Below are 14,660 nucleotides of genomic sequence, written 5' to 3'. Positions count from 1 at the left end.
TCACAATTGCTAAAAATAAAGTCAAAGTATTTAAGTTAAAGAATAATTCACAAATCAAACCATATTTCCATCACAACACATAAAGCTACACACGAGCAGTGAACAGTCCTTAGAAATAATAACAATAGGCACTTCTCGGATGACGGTTATTCACAAAGCTGTTTACGTAAATTCCGAAGCTGCGCTGCGTACAGAAGCGCCTCCCTCTACGCTCTTATCGTACACGGCGCTAATCACAGACGTCGGTAGGAGGCCAAGCCGAGTCGTTTGCTGAAAGGATCAAACCCAAAACAAGGCTTGTACTTTTACCTTATCGTTTGTAGACAAGCGCCATTTTCAAAAGGAATTCACCTTTAAAGACAACACCTCAACATGGAGATTCAAAAGGTAAGATTAGACAAGAAATGTTGTTTTAATCTGTAATCCCAGGCTTTGGTGGCATATTTTGCTACATGGCTAATGTAACTAGCAGCCTAATACAGCTGCATTATTCCACATTCACTCTGACTGTGTCTCAATACGTATTGAATCGTTTAATTTCTATTTAAACGAATAGTCTGAAATCTATACAACATTTAACGCTGTATTAGAGGACATTTATGTTTCATTTGCTGCTTGTGGTGTGTGCCAAAGGCCCACCCAAGACCAGTGTCAGACAGATCAGATAAGATCAGATCAACCCAGATCAGATGGACTGACACTATTAATAAAAGAAGACAGGGAATACAAGGGCACGTTCTTACACAAAACTGAAAAATGAATGAGTGCTCATTGTGTTCACTATTGCTAATAATAAAGACTTAAAATACAAGTATTTAAGTTGAAGAATGATTCTCAAATCAAACCATATTTACTTAATTTCTGTTAAAACGAATAATATGAAATCTATAAAACATTTAGATCTACATTGGAAGAAATGTATGTTTAATTTGCATTTAATCTAAAATGTCAGTGCATTTATACTGTTCATTTTCTTGTCTCTTTTTTTGTCCATACAGTCCCATGCTAGCATATGTTATGTTGTTGGTTTGATCAGTAGCTCATATTTAGATTTCATAATTTCACGAAAGATGTGTTAAATAATACTGCCTGCTGTATTGTAATCATTTTTGGTTGTGATGCATTACTAAATAATGAATTACTGTAATTGAATTACTTTTTTCCCCTTGAAAAAGTAACATAATGGATTACTTCTGATGTAACTGCATTAAATTCTGTAGAGACTAGAATTATTCTATATTAAACAATAGTGGATTTAACACCAAAACTTAACGTCTAATGTTAAAATGTATGTAACATTCTCCCTTTAAATACTTTCTTCAGTGGAGCACAAAAGGAGACGTTTTGAAGAATATCCAAACAGCACTTTTTTTTAATACAGGTTGAAAACATGTAGTGATTATGGCTGTCAAGCTCTGAAATCAAATATAACCAAGTTTTTGATGTTTTTAAAATGGTTTCTGACACCAGGTTTGGAATATAGTGAACATTTTGTGGGACTTTTATAGTGCACATTTCAAAGTAAAATATAGTCCTGAAAATAAACTCTAAATTGTATATATATATATATATATATATATATATAACCATTCATTATGTTTAGATTTTTTTTTAAGTGCAAGTTGAGCAGTTACATTTGTGGCGCAATGTTAATTATCACAAAAAATATAATATATATATATAAAAAAAATGTCCCTACAAAAAGAAGCAAAAATTTGCTACAATAGAAGCGAATGAGACAATTTTTGGATGATTTAAAAGCACAAATGTGGAGCATATAATTTTATTAATTCACTTACACTTATTTTTTTCTGTTAAAACATTTATTATTTGACAAGTAAAGCTGTTTAATTAATAATTTAATTCATTTAAATTCATTTTAGGGTTTAGTGTAAAATTGGGTGTAACATTACACAAACATTAGTGTTTATTCACACAAAAATTATGTTCACAACTTCACACGCATTGTTTTTGTAGCTATACTATTAAAACGGTTGGCCACATTCACTTCCTTTGCAAGTATCTCACACTGTAACTTCTTTTGTAAGAAAAGACCATGTGAAATAATTTTTTTGTGGTAATCAATATTATGCCACAAATGCTGTTTGTTAAGCCGAACTTCTATTGAACGCGCAATAGTTTGTTAATAGCAAAAATTAGTTGTATAATAATTATGGTGCGGTCCCGTTTTCTGTTGTGAAATCAAGTCATTCCTGTAGGAATCCACACAATCTGGTATTTTGCATATGGGTGTGATATTTGCTCATGCAGATTTTGCATTGGTTTAAGCTGGTCGCATGGATTTACAGCATTGACCAGCAGAAACCTGCTTAGTTTGAAAGTGTGGGCCGTGCTTCATACATAACTCCACAATTGATAATAGACAATTTACCATTTTTGCCTGCAAAATCTTGCCAGAATTTGCTATTCCCTCCCAAAATGACTGTAAATGTTCCTTCTCTCTGCAGTGGTAGGGTCTTTGTGACTTGAGGTGTGGGAGCGCGGCTGCTCCCTGATTCCCCCCGGTGTTCCCCTGCCCCCCGCCCTCCTGGACGGCCCCGAAATGACCACAGGGGAGTGTTGCCACCTCCCAGGCTCCCTGTGTGACTGCACTGGCAACGCTGCCCTGTCGAAAACCGTGGAGGAGGCTGACAACCGCCGGGCCCAATACGTCACCCAGGTCACGGCCAAGGATGGACGTCTACTATCTACTGTTATCAAAGCCCTGGGCACTCAGAGGTAAACAAATCAAAAACAATATGCAATTTAAAGGGTTAGTTCACCCAAAAATGAAAATTCCGTCATGAATTACTTACCCTCATGTCGTTTGACACCCGTCAGACCTCCGTTCATCTTCGGAACACAAATGAAGATATTTTTGTTGAAATCCGATGGCTCAGAAAGGCCTCCATTGGCACAATGCACTTCACACTCTCAAGACCCTTAAAAGGTACTAAAGACGTCGTTACAAAGTCCATCTCACTACAGTGGTTCTACAATAACTTTATGAATCGGCGAGAATAGTTTTTGTGCGCAAAAAAACCCTAAATAACAACTTGCATAGTGATGACGATTTCAAAACAAGGCATCATGAAGCTTCGAAGCGTTATGAATCAGCGAGTCGTTTCAGCAGTTTGAATCGCCAAATTTCAGCAGTTTGGCGGTTTGACACACGCGATCCGAATCATGAATCGGCTCGCTGATTCATTACGCTTCGAAGCTTCATGATGCCTTGTTTTGAAATCGTCATCACTATGTAAGTCGTTATTTAGGGTTTTATTGCGCACATTCATAAATTATCGCCGATTCATAAAGTTATTGTAGAACCACTGTAGTGAGATGGACTTTGTAACGACGTCTTTAGTACCTTTTAAGGGTCTTGAGAGTGAACCGTGCATTGTGCCAATGGAGGCCTTTCAGAGCCATCAGATTTAAACTAAAATATCTTCATTTCTGTTCCGAAGATGAACGGAGGTCTTACGGGTGTCGAACGACATGAGGGTAAGTAATTAATGACAGAATTTTCATTTTTGGGTGAACTAACCCTTTAAACAAACGTACACCTAACTAGTGTTAATTTCGTCAGACGAGACGAGACTAAATATGTTCGTTAACGACCTTTTTTTCCATGACGAAGACGAGACGATGACGAGACTGCACCAATGTCCAAAAACACTGACTAAGACTAAATTAACATGCATTATTGTTGACGAAAAAGGACGAGACTAAAATGTTTTGCATAAAATAAAAACTAAGATAAAATCTCTTCATTTTCGTCTACAATTGTCTCTACTTTTTCATCATGAGATGAATATTCAGCTGTTCAAAATATTCCGAAAGAGTTCCCGGCTTCCCGCTGTTGCTCGGGTAGGTTACAGGTCTCTCATACTCCTCCTGTCATCTCGCGGCCGCGCGCGTGTGGTCACGTGGTTCCCAGAGCGCTCAACACTTCTAGCGCTGTGTCAGTGTATGTGAATGGCTTAAGCCGCGTAAGTTACACAACAGCTTCACTTTACAGGTGTTTGCAGCAATTTTTGGTAAACCGTACAGCATAGTGTGCGTCAGCCACATTTACAGTATCATTTTATTATGGAGAGTGGTAGAGATCAACATGTTAACATTAATATTAATGTTTTTCTTGTATTTAACCCTCAGGTATTCCTTACTAATTAAGTCACACTTGTACTCATTGATGGTCAAATGTGACCATACACCTTAACTATTTTAAAAATAAATATCCTATATTTTAATTCAATAATATTTATTGAATATTTTGAGGAGATCTTTTGGTACTAAATACTAGCCTATTTGTGCAATACTTATGGTCCATTAATGACCACTTAAAATATTTTTCTTCTAATATTTTTATTATTTATATTACAATTAGTGTGTTAATTAAGGTTAAAATAGAGAATTCCACTGCAAAGAGATCAATTAGAGCCATTTTGTGGCTGGAAAAATACAAAAATTCACTTGTAATGCCATTACCCACTGGGTGCCTGTATGGCTCTTTAATAATACACATGTAGTCTAGTTGCTCAAAAAAGTATTGCAGATCATAACTGCCTACTTATTTGTGAAATTTTGAAATGTTAATAATAGTGAATAGTAAAGAATGCAAGCAAATATAATATAACCCCAAAAAAGTGTAAAAAACGTATTGTTCCTTATATGTACAGTAGGCTATATACATATGAATTCATACTGAATCAAGATCGAAATCAATATTTGTGCCCATCGTCTCATGAGCTAATGCTGATTTTAGGCATCTATGGCAGCTGTAAATCAACCAGTTAGCTATGGTGTTGTTGCACATTATGCAGGTTATATATATTTTATGTAACTTATTTTGCCACAAAATATATTGAGTTTTCCTTTGACTAAAGCTAGACTAAAATGACTAGACTTTTGGTCGACTAAAACTTGATTAAGATACCTTGAGTTGTCTTTTGACTAAAACTAGACTAAAATGACAAGACTTTTAGTCGACTAAAACTTGACTAACAAAAAAAGATATGTGAATGACTAAATATGACTAAAACTAACAAGGACATTTGGCACAAGACTAAGACTAAATTAAAAATAGGTGACAAAATTAACACTACACCTAACGTATTAGTTTTGACAAATACAGTAACAAGACATTGCTAATTTTTGTGACCTAAAATAAAGATGTTAACTTTCTCTGTTAGTGATCGACCAATTTGTCGGATCTGCCACGAGGGTCAAGACGTGTGCAACAGCGAGGGGCTTCTCTCACCGTGCGACTGCACAGGCACATTGGGCACAGTCCACAAGAGCTGCCTGGAGAAGTGGCTGTCCTCCTCTAACACCAGCTACTGTGAGCTGTGCCACACTGAGTTCACCATTGAGCGCCGGCCCCGACCCCTCACAGAGGTAACAAAGGTTAATGTCTTTAGCCACATCTGCATGGCTCGGCCTCACTTTTCCATTGTACATTTATATATACATTTTTTAAATAATATTTGTCATTACTACTTGCTTGTTGTCATTTATGCTATTTATATTTCTGCAAATTACTTATTTATATCTTTGATTTGTCATGTCTTATTGTTAAGCTACACATTTCTCAGTTGAGAAATTATTCTCAACTACTTTACCTTTGAATAGCATTGTTGGGCACCTTTCTATTAAGTGATAAAAATATTGTTCAAACTGGTCTGTATCTACGAATGTCAACTGTAATATTGGGCAAAATTGCTGTTTATACATTATTACCAGGGCTTGACGTTAACCTATTTGCTCACCAGCCACTATGGCTAGGGGTTTTCCAAAGTTATTAGCCACTCAGCATTTTCAGTGGCCACAATTTTGACATCAATACCATGGGGAAAAACCAAGCGGAAACCTCCCCCAGTTTCTCTTGAAGCCAAAATACGGAAGTGACTTAAACTGCAATCCATCGACTGGCCACTAGAGACAGGCTCCAGAAGGGAGCAGAATCTCATTGAGCTCCATGTTAAAATGCCCAACTTTACAGCAGAAAAAACACATGTTTACAGCCTGGTGCAAATTGTGGTTTTGGTCTATAAGGCTAATTTTGCCCTTCATGACAACTGTGAGGGGGGTGAATTTTTTAATAACTCATTCGTTTAAATTATATAAAAACTTAAAATTCTGCATAATTAAGGACGTGGCCACTTTGAGTGACAGGTGGATTGCCGTTTGTCTGCTGTCTGTTAGTCATCACCTCAGCTCCAGCCACGTCCCGCCTCTTTGCCCATTTTCAGTTATCCGGGAGTGACGTGCTGCCAAGATGGCAATGGCCGACTTTATGCTTAAAAAAAAAACCTCTTAGATATTTTTAATATCTCTCATAATTTGGCAGCAGGTTTATTAGGTTGCTGTTACTTTAAGACCTGACGCACGGATCCATTATACTGTTACATGTGCGCTTTCTTTCTCAACTGTTTACATTCACTTAAAACATAACTGACTGTGAATACTTGCCAAGGCATTTTTGACATAATTTTGTGTGTATTTGACTCTTTAAGTGAAAACAAACTTAATTTAGTGGGTGAGAACAAAGTCTATAGGAATGAGTAATTACTAGGGGTGTAACGATTCGTTTCAACAACGATTCGATTCGTATCACGATTTGAGGTTGTCGATACGATTCAAGGACGATATTGGTTCATTTAGAACGATACGATCCGAAACGATTCAGTGACTTGAAATCGATTCAGTAACTTTTTAGCCAAAAATTGTGTGACTGAAATAAATATCTGGAGACTGGTCAGTGCAGGTGAAGTTTCCTAGATTCCTGTTGTTTCTTGTAAGGGAATCAGGTATCAATTAATTATGGATATAAACAAACAAGTAAACAACAATTAATGGCAAATGCATTCAAATTTTATTTGAATAAAGTGCAACCAACAGTTTAGGTTGAATTAAAAGGAAGTTAACCTTTTCTGCTCTCATTTTCAATTTTCAATAAATTTTCAATAAAAGCACAGTAAGTGCAACCAATATTTCAACAGTAGGTTAACCTGCTACTTCTGCTTTTGTTTTCCAACATAAAAATATTACAATATTAGTATAAAAAATAAAGTGCAACTAACTACTCTTCAGGTTTAATTAATAGTAGGTTTACCTGCTACTTTTGCTGTTGTTTTACAACATTAAAATAATACAAATACAATATTAATATCAAAAATAAAGTGCAACCAACATTTTCTTCAGGTTGAATAAACTGGCTGAACCTGCTACTACTCTCAGTTTAATAAACAAACAATATTTAACAAAGATAAAATGTAACCAACTACTCTTCAATGACTCTACAGATTTCTTTTTCAAAAATATCAACATGATCTGACCGCAGAACACTTCTCTGTGCGTTCACTATGTCGCCACTAGTACAAAAACTCGCTCTGCAGGCACACTGGTGTCAGGAATTCACAGGTAACATTTAGCAAGGGTTGAAAGTACAGGTAACACGTTACTAACTTAGCTCTTTCTCCTGGTGGCTTGATCATTTCTCGCACGTTGGCTTCTCTGTCATCCGCCATGCTATGTTTTGTTTTGTTAGCGCTGCTGCTGGTGCGTGCGTTGCGATGATGTCACAGATAGGCAGACTTAATCGAGTAACGCTTAACGGCTTTATCATTAAAAGTGCTAAGAAAAAATATCCATATAAAGTCTGACGTGCTTAAATCCAATACGTTATTTCCCATGATCGATACAATCGATTGATTACCTTTTAAAACGATGTTAGATCGATATATGTCGTCCTGAAGGCCATCTTGCCTAGCACAGATCGATGTAGTTAGATCATAGGAAAATAAATCGATACATCGATGTAGTAGATGAATCGTTACACCCCTAGTAATTACGTGCAATCCCACACCAAACTTCAAGCCCTGTAACACCAACAATATTCATCCGAAACGATTGAGTGAGGGAAGGCAGGTTTGTGTGTCAACTCGCTGTCAAGAGATGAGCAAGTGAGAGCGCACCTGGGGCCTGTACCATGATGGTAGTTTAACAAACTCAGGGTTACAGGATTAGTTTAGAGTTTACAAAACCAAACCAATCTATTCAGGCTTTGTTGGTCCCATGATGCTGATCATCAGCTTTCTCTGTCAACTCAGGCTTTGATCCTGAGTTTAGGAGTTTAGCTGTGACATCAGTAGTGAACAGCCAATCGCACGCTGTGGATCAGTGAAACTGAGATTCACTTCTCGCGAGAGAAGCAGCGAGATTCATTTCTCTCTTCTGCAGAATATTACATGATTGAAAAATATTAAGAATTTAAACAAATTTACACAGCAAGAAGAAAAGAGCTGTCTATAAAAGAGTACAAATATTCACTACGTCAATGCATGTAAAAGTTATGAAGTTAGTTTAGTTGATATATATAAAATTGAGTAATGTAGTCATTTTTATTGCTTTATTTATTGATTTTAAAGCTTATTTGTATGACCTTTGTATAGGCTATTTATATTAATTTCATCTAAGTGCCTATTAATGATTGATTAACTAAAATGATACATGTGTAATTGATTACGGGTATAATAATTACACATATTATATCTAAATCATTCAAAATTATTATTATTATTAATAAGCATTGTTAAAAGCCAGACACTTTAGTCTTTAATAGCCATTTGCTATGTAGTGACCTTTAATTTGGAGTAGAAACAGGGGGAGTGACGTTATTGCATCGGAGGTGTGTCACTTTGCTCAAAGCTGATTGGTCCAATTTCAGTTTGATCTTTTATCCAGAACATAACCTGCCCTAGAGCAGGTTAGCCGTGGAGCGTAAGTTACTATGGAGATGAACACTGCTAAAAGCCAAACCACTTGAATGGTACCTAAAACCCAGGATTAGCACAAACTAAGCTTAAACATATCTGGCTAGCCAGCTAAACCGGCTTCATGGTATTAGGCCCCTGGTATCGTGTATCTATTCTGCGGGAAATGAGGAGGAAGCGTTTCCGATATTTCAGTATTAATATGTATCGAAAAAGCTATATTTTTTGAAAATGCTACATTACAATTACTTTATTATTTCAGATGCCTTTTTAAAAGACTACAATTGAAATTATATATATATATATATATATATATATATATATATATATATATATATATATATATATATATACATACAGTGGCGTACCGTGGGGTTTTAGTCAGGGCCTTCACTAACCATCAACACACCCCACGCCGTTGCCATAACAACACCACGCACACCGATACATACAAAATACAAGCATGCACTATCTGCATTACTGTTACGATCCCTGCTTTCAAAGTGCTCATTGGGAAGGTCGTAAACAACTTAAAAGGGCACACGAGAATAAAAGGCAATTGAACTATTTATTGATGCAACTGCACTCGCACGTCACCGTTTAGGCAACTGGTGAAATTAATCAAAATCAACTCACTGACACAAATACTCTTAAACAAACAAACAAAAAGCACAGACCAACAAGAACATCAAGAAACACAGAAAAACACAGCTTGTCAGCTAACGTTACCGGCTTGACATCAGGATGCACGCGATGCACACAAAGCTCGCGCAGGCCGTCATCCGCAGCGGACATAGCTCATTTCACATATATCGCTCACAACCCGCGAACAGTTCAAACGGCTGGTGACATCAGCGGGGGGTAGCGCCACCACATCGCTTGGCCTCTGGAAAATGGCAGCTTCAACTGAAGGCTAGCTATAGTATTAGTGCTGGTCAACAGAGCTGTGATGCGTTTAGATGATGAAAATACAGCTCAGCCTCACAAAAAATAACCACATTCTTTCTGGAAATATAATTTTAACATACTGAAATAGTCAGTAATTTAATTTAGAGATGTTCAGACACACATTAATTTAATTATGAAAATATTTATATTATATTTTTGATTTTGACTTGGCCAGCAGAGAAGGCCCTGATGGCCCTGACAGCCCACCACTATATATATATTTTATATTTATATTTATATTTATATTTATATTTTTATATATATATATATATATATATATATATATATATATATATATATATATATATATATATATAAAGGCTAGTAGGAGTGACTGTTACACCCCGTTGCTGTAATCCACCCGCATTTGGCAAGCCCTGATTATCTCTTAACCGCACATCATTTTTCAACAGTGGCTCAGGGACCCGGGCCCCCGGAATGAGAAGCGCACCCTCTTCTGTGACATGGTGTGCTTCCTGTTTATAACACCCCTGGCGGCCATCTCTGGCTGGCTGTGTTTACGGGGTGCACAGGACCACCTGCACTTCAACAGTCGCCTGGAGGCAGTCGGCCTCATCGCTCTGACCATCGCACTCTTCACCATCTACGTCCTCTGGACTCTGGTAGCGTATTAAAAACCATTCAAATGGACTTGCATGTTTTATTCAGAATGCTTCAATTGACTTGTCTGAACATGTCTGGGTCATATTTCACCCAAAAAATCAAAAGAAAATCAGTATGAAATAATGCTTTGCGTAAAATATGTTTCAAAATTCCCATTACCATAATGCAAAGAAATCTTGCAATCTTGCAATGCAAAAAATATCGTTTTCTTTACCATAGTCTAAAAAATACATATTTTTCTCATAACTTCTTTACTATTGTCAAATAAACTCTGATTCTCGTTACCGTAATGCAAAGAAAAATCTGATTCTCGTTACCGTAATGCAAAGAAAAATCTGATTCTCGGTACCACAATGCAAAGAAAAATCTGATTCTTGTTACCGCAATGCAAAGAATAATCTGATTCTCGTTGCTGTAGTGCAAAGAAAAATCTGATTCTCGTTACGCAATGCAAAGAAAAATCTGATTCTCGTTACTGTAATGCAAAGAAAAATCTGATTCTCATTACTGTAATGCAAAGAAAAATCTGATTCTCGTTACGCAATGCAAAGAAAAATCTGATTCTCGTTACTGTAATGCAAAGAAAAATCTGATTCTCGTTACGCAATGCAAATAAAAATCTGATTCTCGTTATCGTAATGCAAAGAAAAATCTGATTCTCGTTACTGCAATGCAAAGAAAAATCAGATTCTCGTTACTGCAATGCAAAGAAAAATCAGATTCTCGTTACGCAATGCAAAGAAAAATCTGATTCTCGTTACGCAATGCAAAGAAAAATCTGATTCTCGTTACCGTAATGCAAAGAAAAATCTGATTCTCGTTACGCAATGCAAATAAAAATCTGATTCTCGTTACACAATGCAAAGAAAAATCTGATTCTCGTTACGCAATGCAAAAAAAAATCTGATTCTTGTTATCGCAATGCAAAGAAAAATCTGATTCTCGTTATCGCAATGCAAAGAAAAATCTGATTCTCGTTACGTAATGCAAAGAAAAATCTGATTCTTGTTACCGCAATGCAAAGAAAAATCTGATTCTCGTTACCGCAATGCACAGAAAAATCTGATTCTCGTTACCGCAATGCAAAGAAAAATCTGATTCTCCTTACCGCAATGCAAAGAAAAATCTGATTCTTGTTATCGCAATGCAAAGAAAAATCTGATTCTCGTTATCGCAATGCAAAGAAAAATCTGATTCTCGTTATCGCAATGCAAAGAAAAATCTGATTCTCGTTATCGCAATGCAAAGAAAAATCTGATTCTCGTTACGTAATGCAAAGAAAAATCTGATTCTTGTTACCGCAATGCAAAGAAAAATCTGATTCTCGTTACCGCAATGCAAAGAAAAATCTGATTCTCCTTACCGCAATGCAAAGAAAAATCTGATTCTCCTTACCGCAATGCAAAGAAAAATCTGATTCTCGTTACGTAATGCAAAGAAAAATCTGATTCTCGTTATCGCAATGCAAAGAAAAATCTGATTCTCGTTACCGCAATGCAAAGAAAAATCTGATTCTCCTTACCGCAATGCAAAGAAAAATCTGATTCTCGTTACCGCAATGCAAAGAAAAATCTGATTCTCCTTACCTCAATGCAAAGAAAAATTTGATTCTCATTGCCGCAATGCCAAAAAACCCTGTTTCATTACTGTAATTCTTAGAAAAATATAAATTGTTTACCGTTACATAATATTTTTTTATAATGCCTATAATTTATGCAGATTTTAATACAAAAACATCTTTGTGTCTTGACTCCTGACTTGATGATTCTCATACTCCATAATTAATTTTTTCAAAAATGTTCTTTTTGATTTTGCAGTGAAATGTCACCTAGGCATGTTCTTCTTAAGATTCACCATAATAATCCCTTGAACCAAAAATGTAAAAAAAAAATTGTCCTTGTTTTGCAGGTCTCATTCCGCTACCACTGTCAGTTGTACTCCGAGTGGAGACGAACCAATCAGAAAGTCCGCCTGCTCATTCCTGACACCAAGGGTGCACACTCTACCCAGCATTCCTTGCTTTCCACAAAGCTGCTGAAAAAGACAGCAGACGAGACCATAGTATGAGAGACGTGGTGCAGGGGAACGTGGCCCGATCGCAGTGGTATTAGCGTGCTTCAGGTTCTTGGCGCAGTGTCGTCATCTAGAGCCGCGGCACTTTTGGATGCATTATTTTCTATTTAATCCTTTTTATCTAAATATGTGAGCACTTCATTTATTTTTTTTGTTCATCAGTCTCTTTTATTGTTTTTCTTTTTGAGTGTGTTGTTTAAAGAAATCTTTTATTTATTTGGGGCTTGAACAGCCATGCTGAGGCCCCATACCGTTCAGTATGCATTGTATTTGAAACAATCAGAAATCTAACTTATGTGTATAGACAATTCCTTTGAGCACAGCGGCGAGGGATTACGACTCGAGTATGTACGGCTGCTGAAGCTTAAAACCAAACCTTTCTTTCATTTTTGATGTATTCTTTTTCTACTCATCTACCTTCAAGTACTTTCCATCTTAACCCGACGGAGTCGCTCCTAAGCGATGCTCGCGAACGTAGTCCCCGCGGCTCCTATACGATTTAGTCAATATAAATGTATAAATATATACGCACTAAGTGAACGAGTAAGCTCTAAGCTTCAATCGACATGAGTATTATAGGGCCCTTTGTGCTTTGCGAGGTGGCCTGGGCAATGAATGTGGAGGCTGATGTGTTTCTGTAGCGGACGTTTAAAATGTAGGCAATTGACGAAAAAAAAAAGAGTGCAATAACACGCCGCCATTGGCATGATTCTACCGTGGACACACAGGTTTTCATGCATGCCTATTTCATTTTGCAAATCATCAAATTTGTGACTGTTCGTGTCAATTTTGCGTACAAATCAAAGGCTGTTTTTCCAATATCGAATGGTCTCCGAACAGCATAAAACAGCACACGCTGGTTCTAAAGTCGTAGCACATTCTGACAAAGTAGCCTAGATGTGAACTGATAAAATGTAGATGCGTGTACGCTTTCGGGATGCAAATATGTGGCAACTTTATTCGTTGTTGTTGAGTTGTGGTAAGTGCAGATGCAAACAGACCTCTACAGTTCATTGTTCTGAATCACTTTCAAATGGCTCTAATAATTTTTTTGCCCTTCATTTATTTGGTGAGTGTTTGAAGACGAATGTGTATGTGTGTTTACAGTATGTATTTTTTTTAAGCTCTGGCTCTTTGTGCTGTTTAGCTAGTATAAAATGGCTGAGGTTGAGGATAGCATACTTGGGATTTTGTAGCAGTTTATCTTGTGAAAGATGCAGGTCAAGCCACAGAGGAAGAAGTAATTGTGAAATTAAACATCATTGCCCGACCAGACCACTGCAGTATAAAGCAACGGCGTCTTAGCTGTGTGTCGTATTGGTGGAAGAAGAATCCGCAAAACACCAACCATCAGAGCTTTACGTTCCCTACACCTATGGTTCTTTGGGATATGCAGTGTTGTAATAATTGCACATTTGCCACTCCTAAAGTGGATTTTTGCGCCTTATGCACTTGCTGAGGAAGATCTAGCTCGGAAAGTGTGCACATTTTTGCTTGAACTTTTGCGGGAGAGGTCACTAAAGTAATCGTTCACCTGAAAATGTCATTATTTTCTCACCCTCAAGTCGTTCCAATCTTGACTGCTGTTATTGTTGAACAATTTTGACGAATCATTACCGCTACATGAACCATGCGCTTGTTTCCAAGTCCATCTGAACAGTGTAATCTTCCATGATGCTCTGAAATCTAGCTGATTTGCCATGCCTATTTTATTTTTGAAAGTGAATTTTGAAAGGCCCGTCCACACCAGCGGACGATATCGTTCTGTTTATTCTAAGCGCCCACTTGTCTGTCACTTTAAATGCTCGAGCTTGTTACAGCAGGATGGATTCTGATTGGCTGTCAAAGTTTTTATCGTTCATCAGCTGGATAAAATCATTCTGAAAGTAATTCCAGCGACATTGTTTCTCTGTGCCATTATCGTTAAGATGTGGTGTGCTATTCTTTAATATTGAGAGCGATTTTTGTACTATCGTTATAGTAATCATCCTTGGTGTGAACGGGCCTTTACAGTTTAAATTTTGGAGTTGGAATATAGTGCACAAATTATATGGACCACTTTTTTTTTACCATTCTGGGTAGGGCTGCACGATATAATTTTAGCATCAATATTGCGATTTGCGCATCCGCGATACTCACATCGCAGTATGTGAGATGTAAAGTATAGGGATTGTAGTTGATCCGTGATTCGTACGGGCTCCCTGTTCAGCAAAGTTTAACCATCATAGACTGAAAGTTTAT

General features: G+C 37.0%; 1 protein-coding gene across 1 annotated transcript; it reads left to right on the top strand.

Annotated features, from left to right (window-relative positions):
• The first annotated feature begins 231 nt into the window (after window positions 1–231).
• On the top strand, window positions 232–13,175 carry marchf2 (membrane-associated ring finger (C3HC4) 2). Its single transcript, XM_079808266.1, has 5 exons — window positions 232–387; window positions 2,469–2,739; window positions 5,193–5,397; window positions 10,136–10,345; window positions 12,255–13,175. Exons 2-5 carry the CDS (start codon window positions 2,564–2,566, stop codon window positions 12,411–12,413), a joined length of 750 nt encoding a protein of 249 aa, XP_079664392.1. The 5' UTR covers window positions 232–387; window positions 2,469–2,563; the 3' UTR covers window positions 12,414–13,175.
• Window positions 13,176–14,660: the final 1,485 nt, after the last annotated feature.

This window comes from Gobio gobio (genome assembly GCF_949357685.1).
Source record: "Gobio gobio genome assembly, chromosome: 24".
Classification (NCBI taxonomy): Eukaryota; Metazoa; Chordata; class Actinopteri; order Cypriniformes; family Gobionidae; genus Gobio; species Gobio gobio.
Note: the sequence above shows the minus strand (reverse complement) of the source record. Positions and strands in the feature narration are given on the sequence as shown.

Coding starts and splice junctions, on each gene's coding strand:
- marchf2 (XM_079808266.1), top strand. CDS start 2,564: ATGACCACAGGGGAGTGTTGCCACCTCCCAGGCTCCCTGTGTGACTGC. Junction 2,740..5,192: donor AAAGCCCTGGGCACTCAGAG/GTAAACAAATCA, acceptor TTTCTCTGTTAG/TGATCGACCAATTTGTCGGA. Junction 10,346..12,254: donor TCTACGTCCTCTGGACTCTG/GTAGCGTATTAA, acceptor CTTGTTTTGCAG/GTCTCATTCCGCTACCACTG.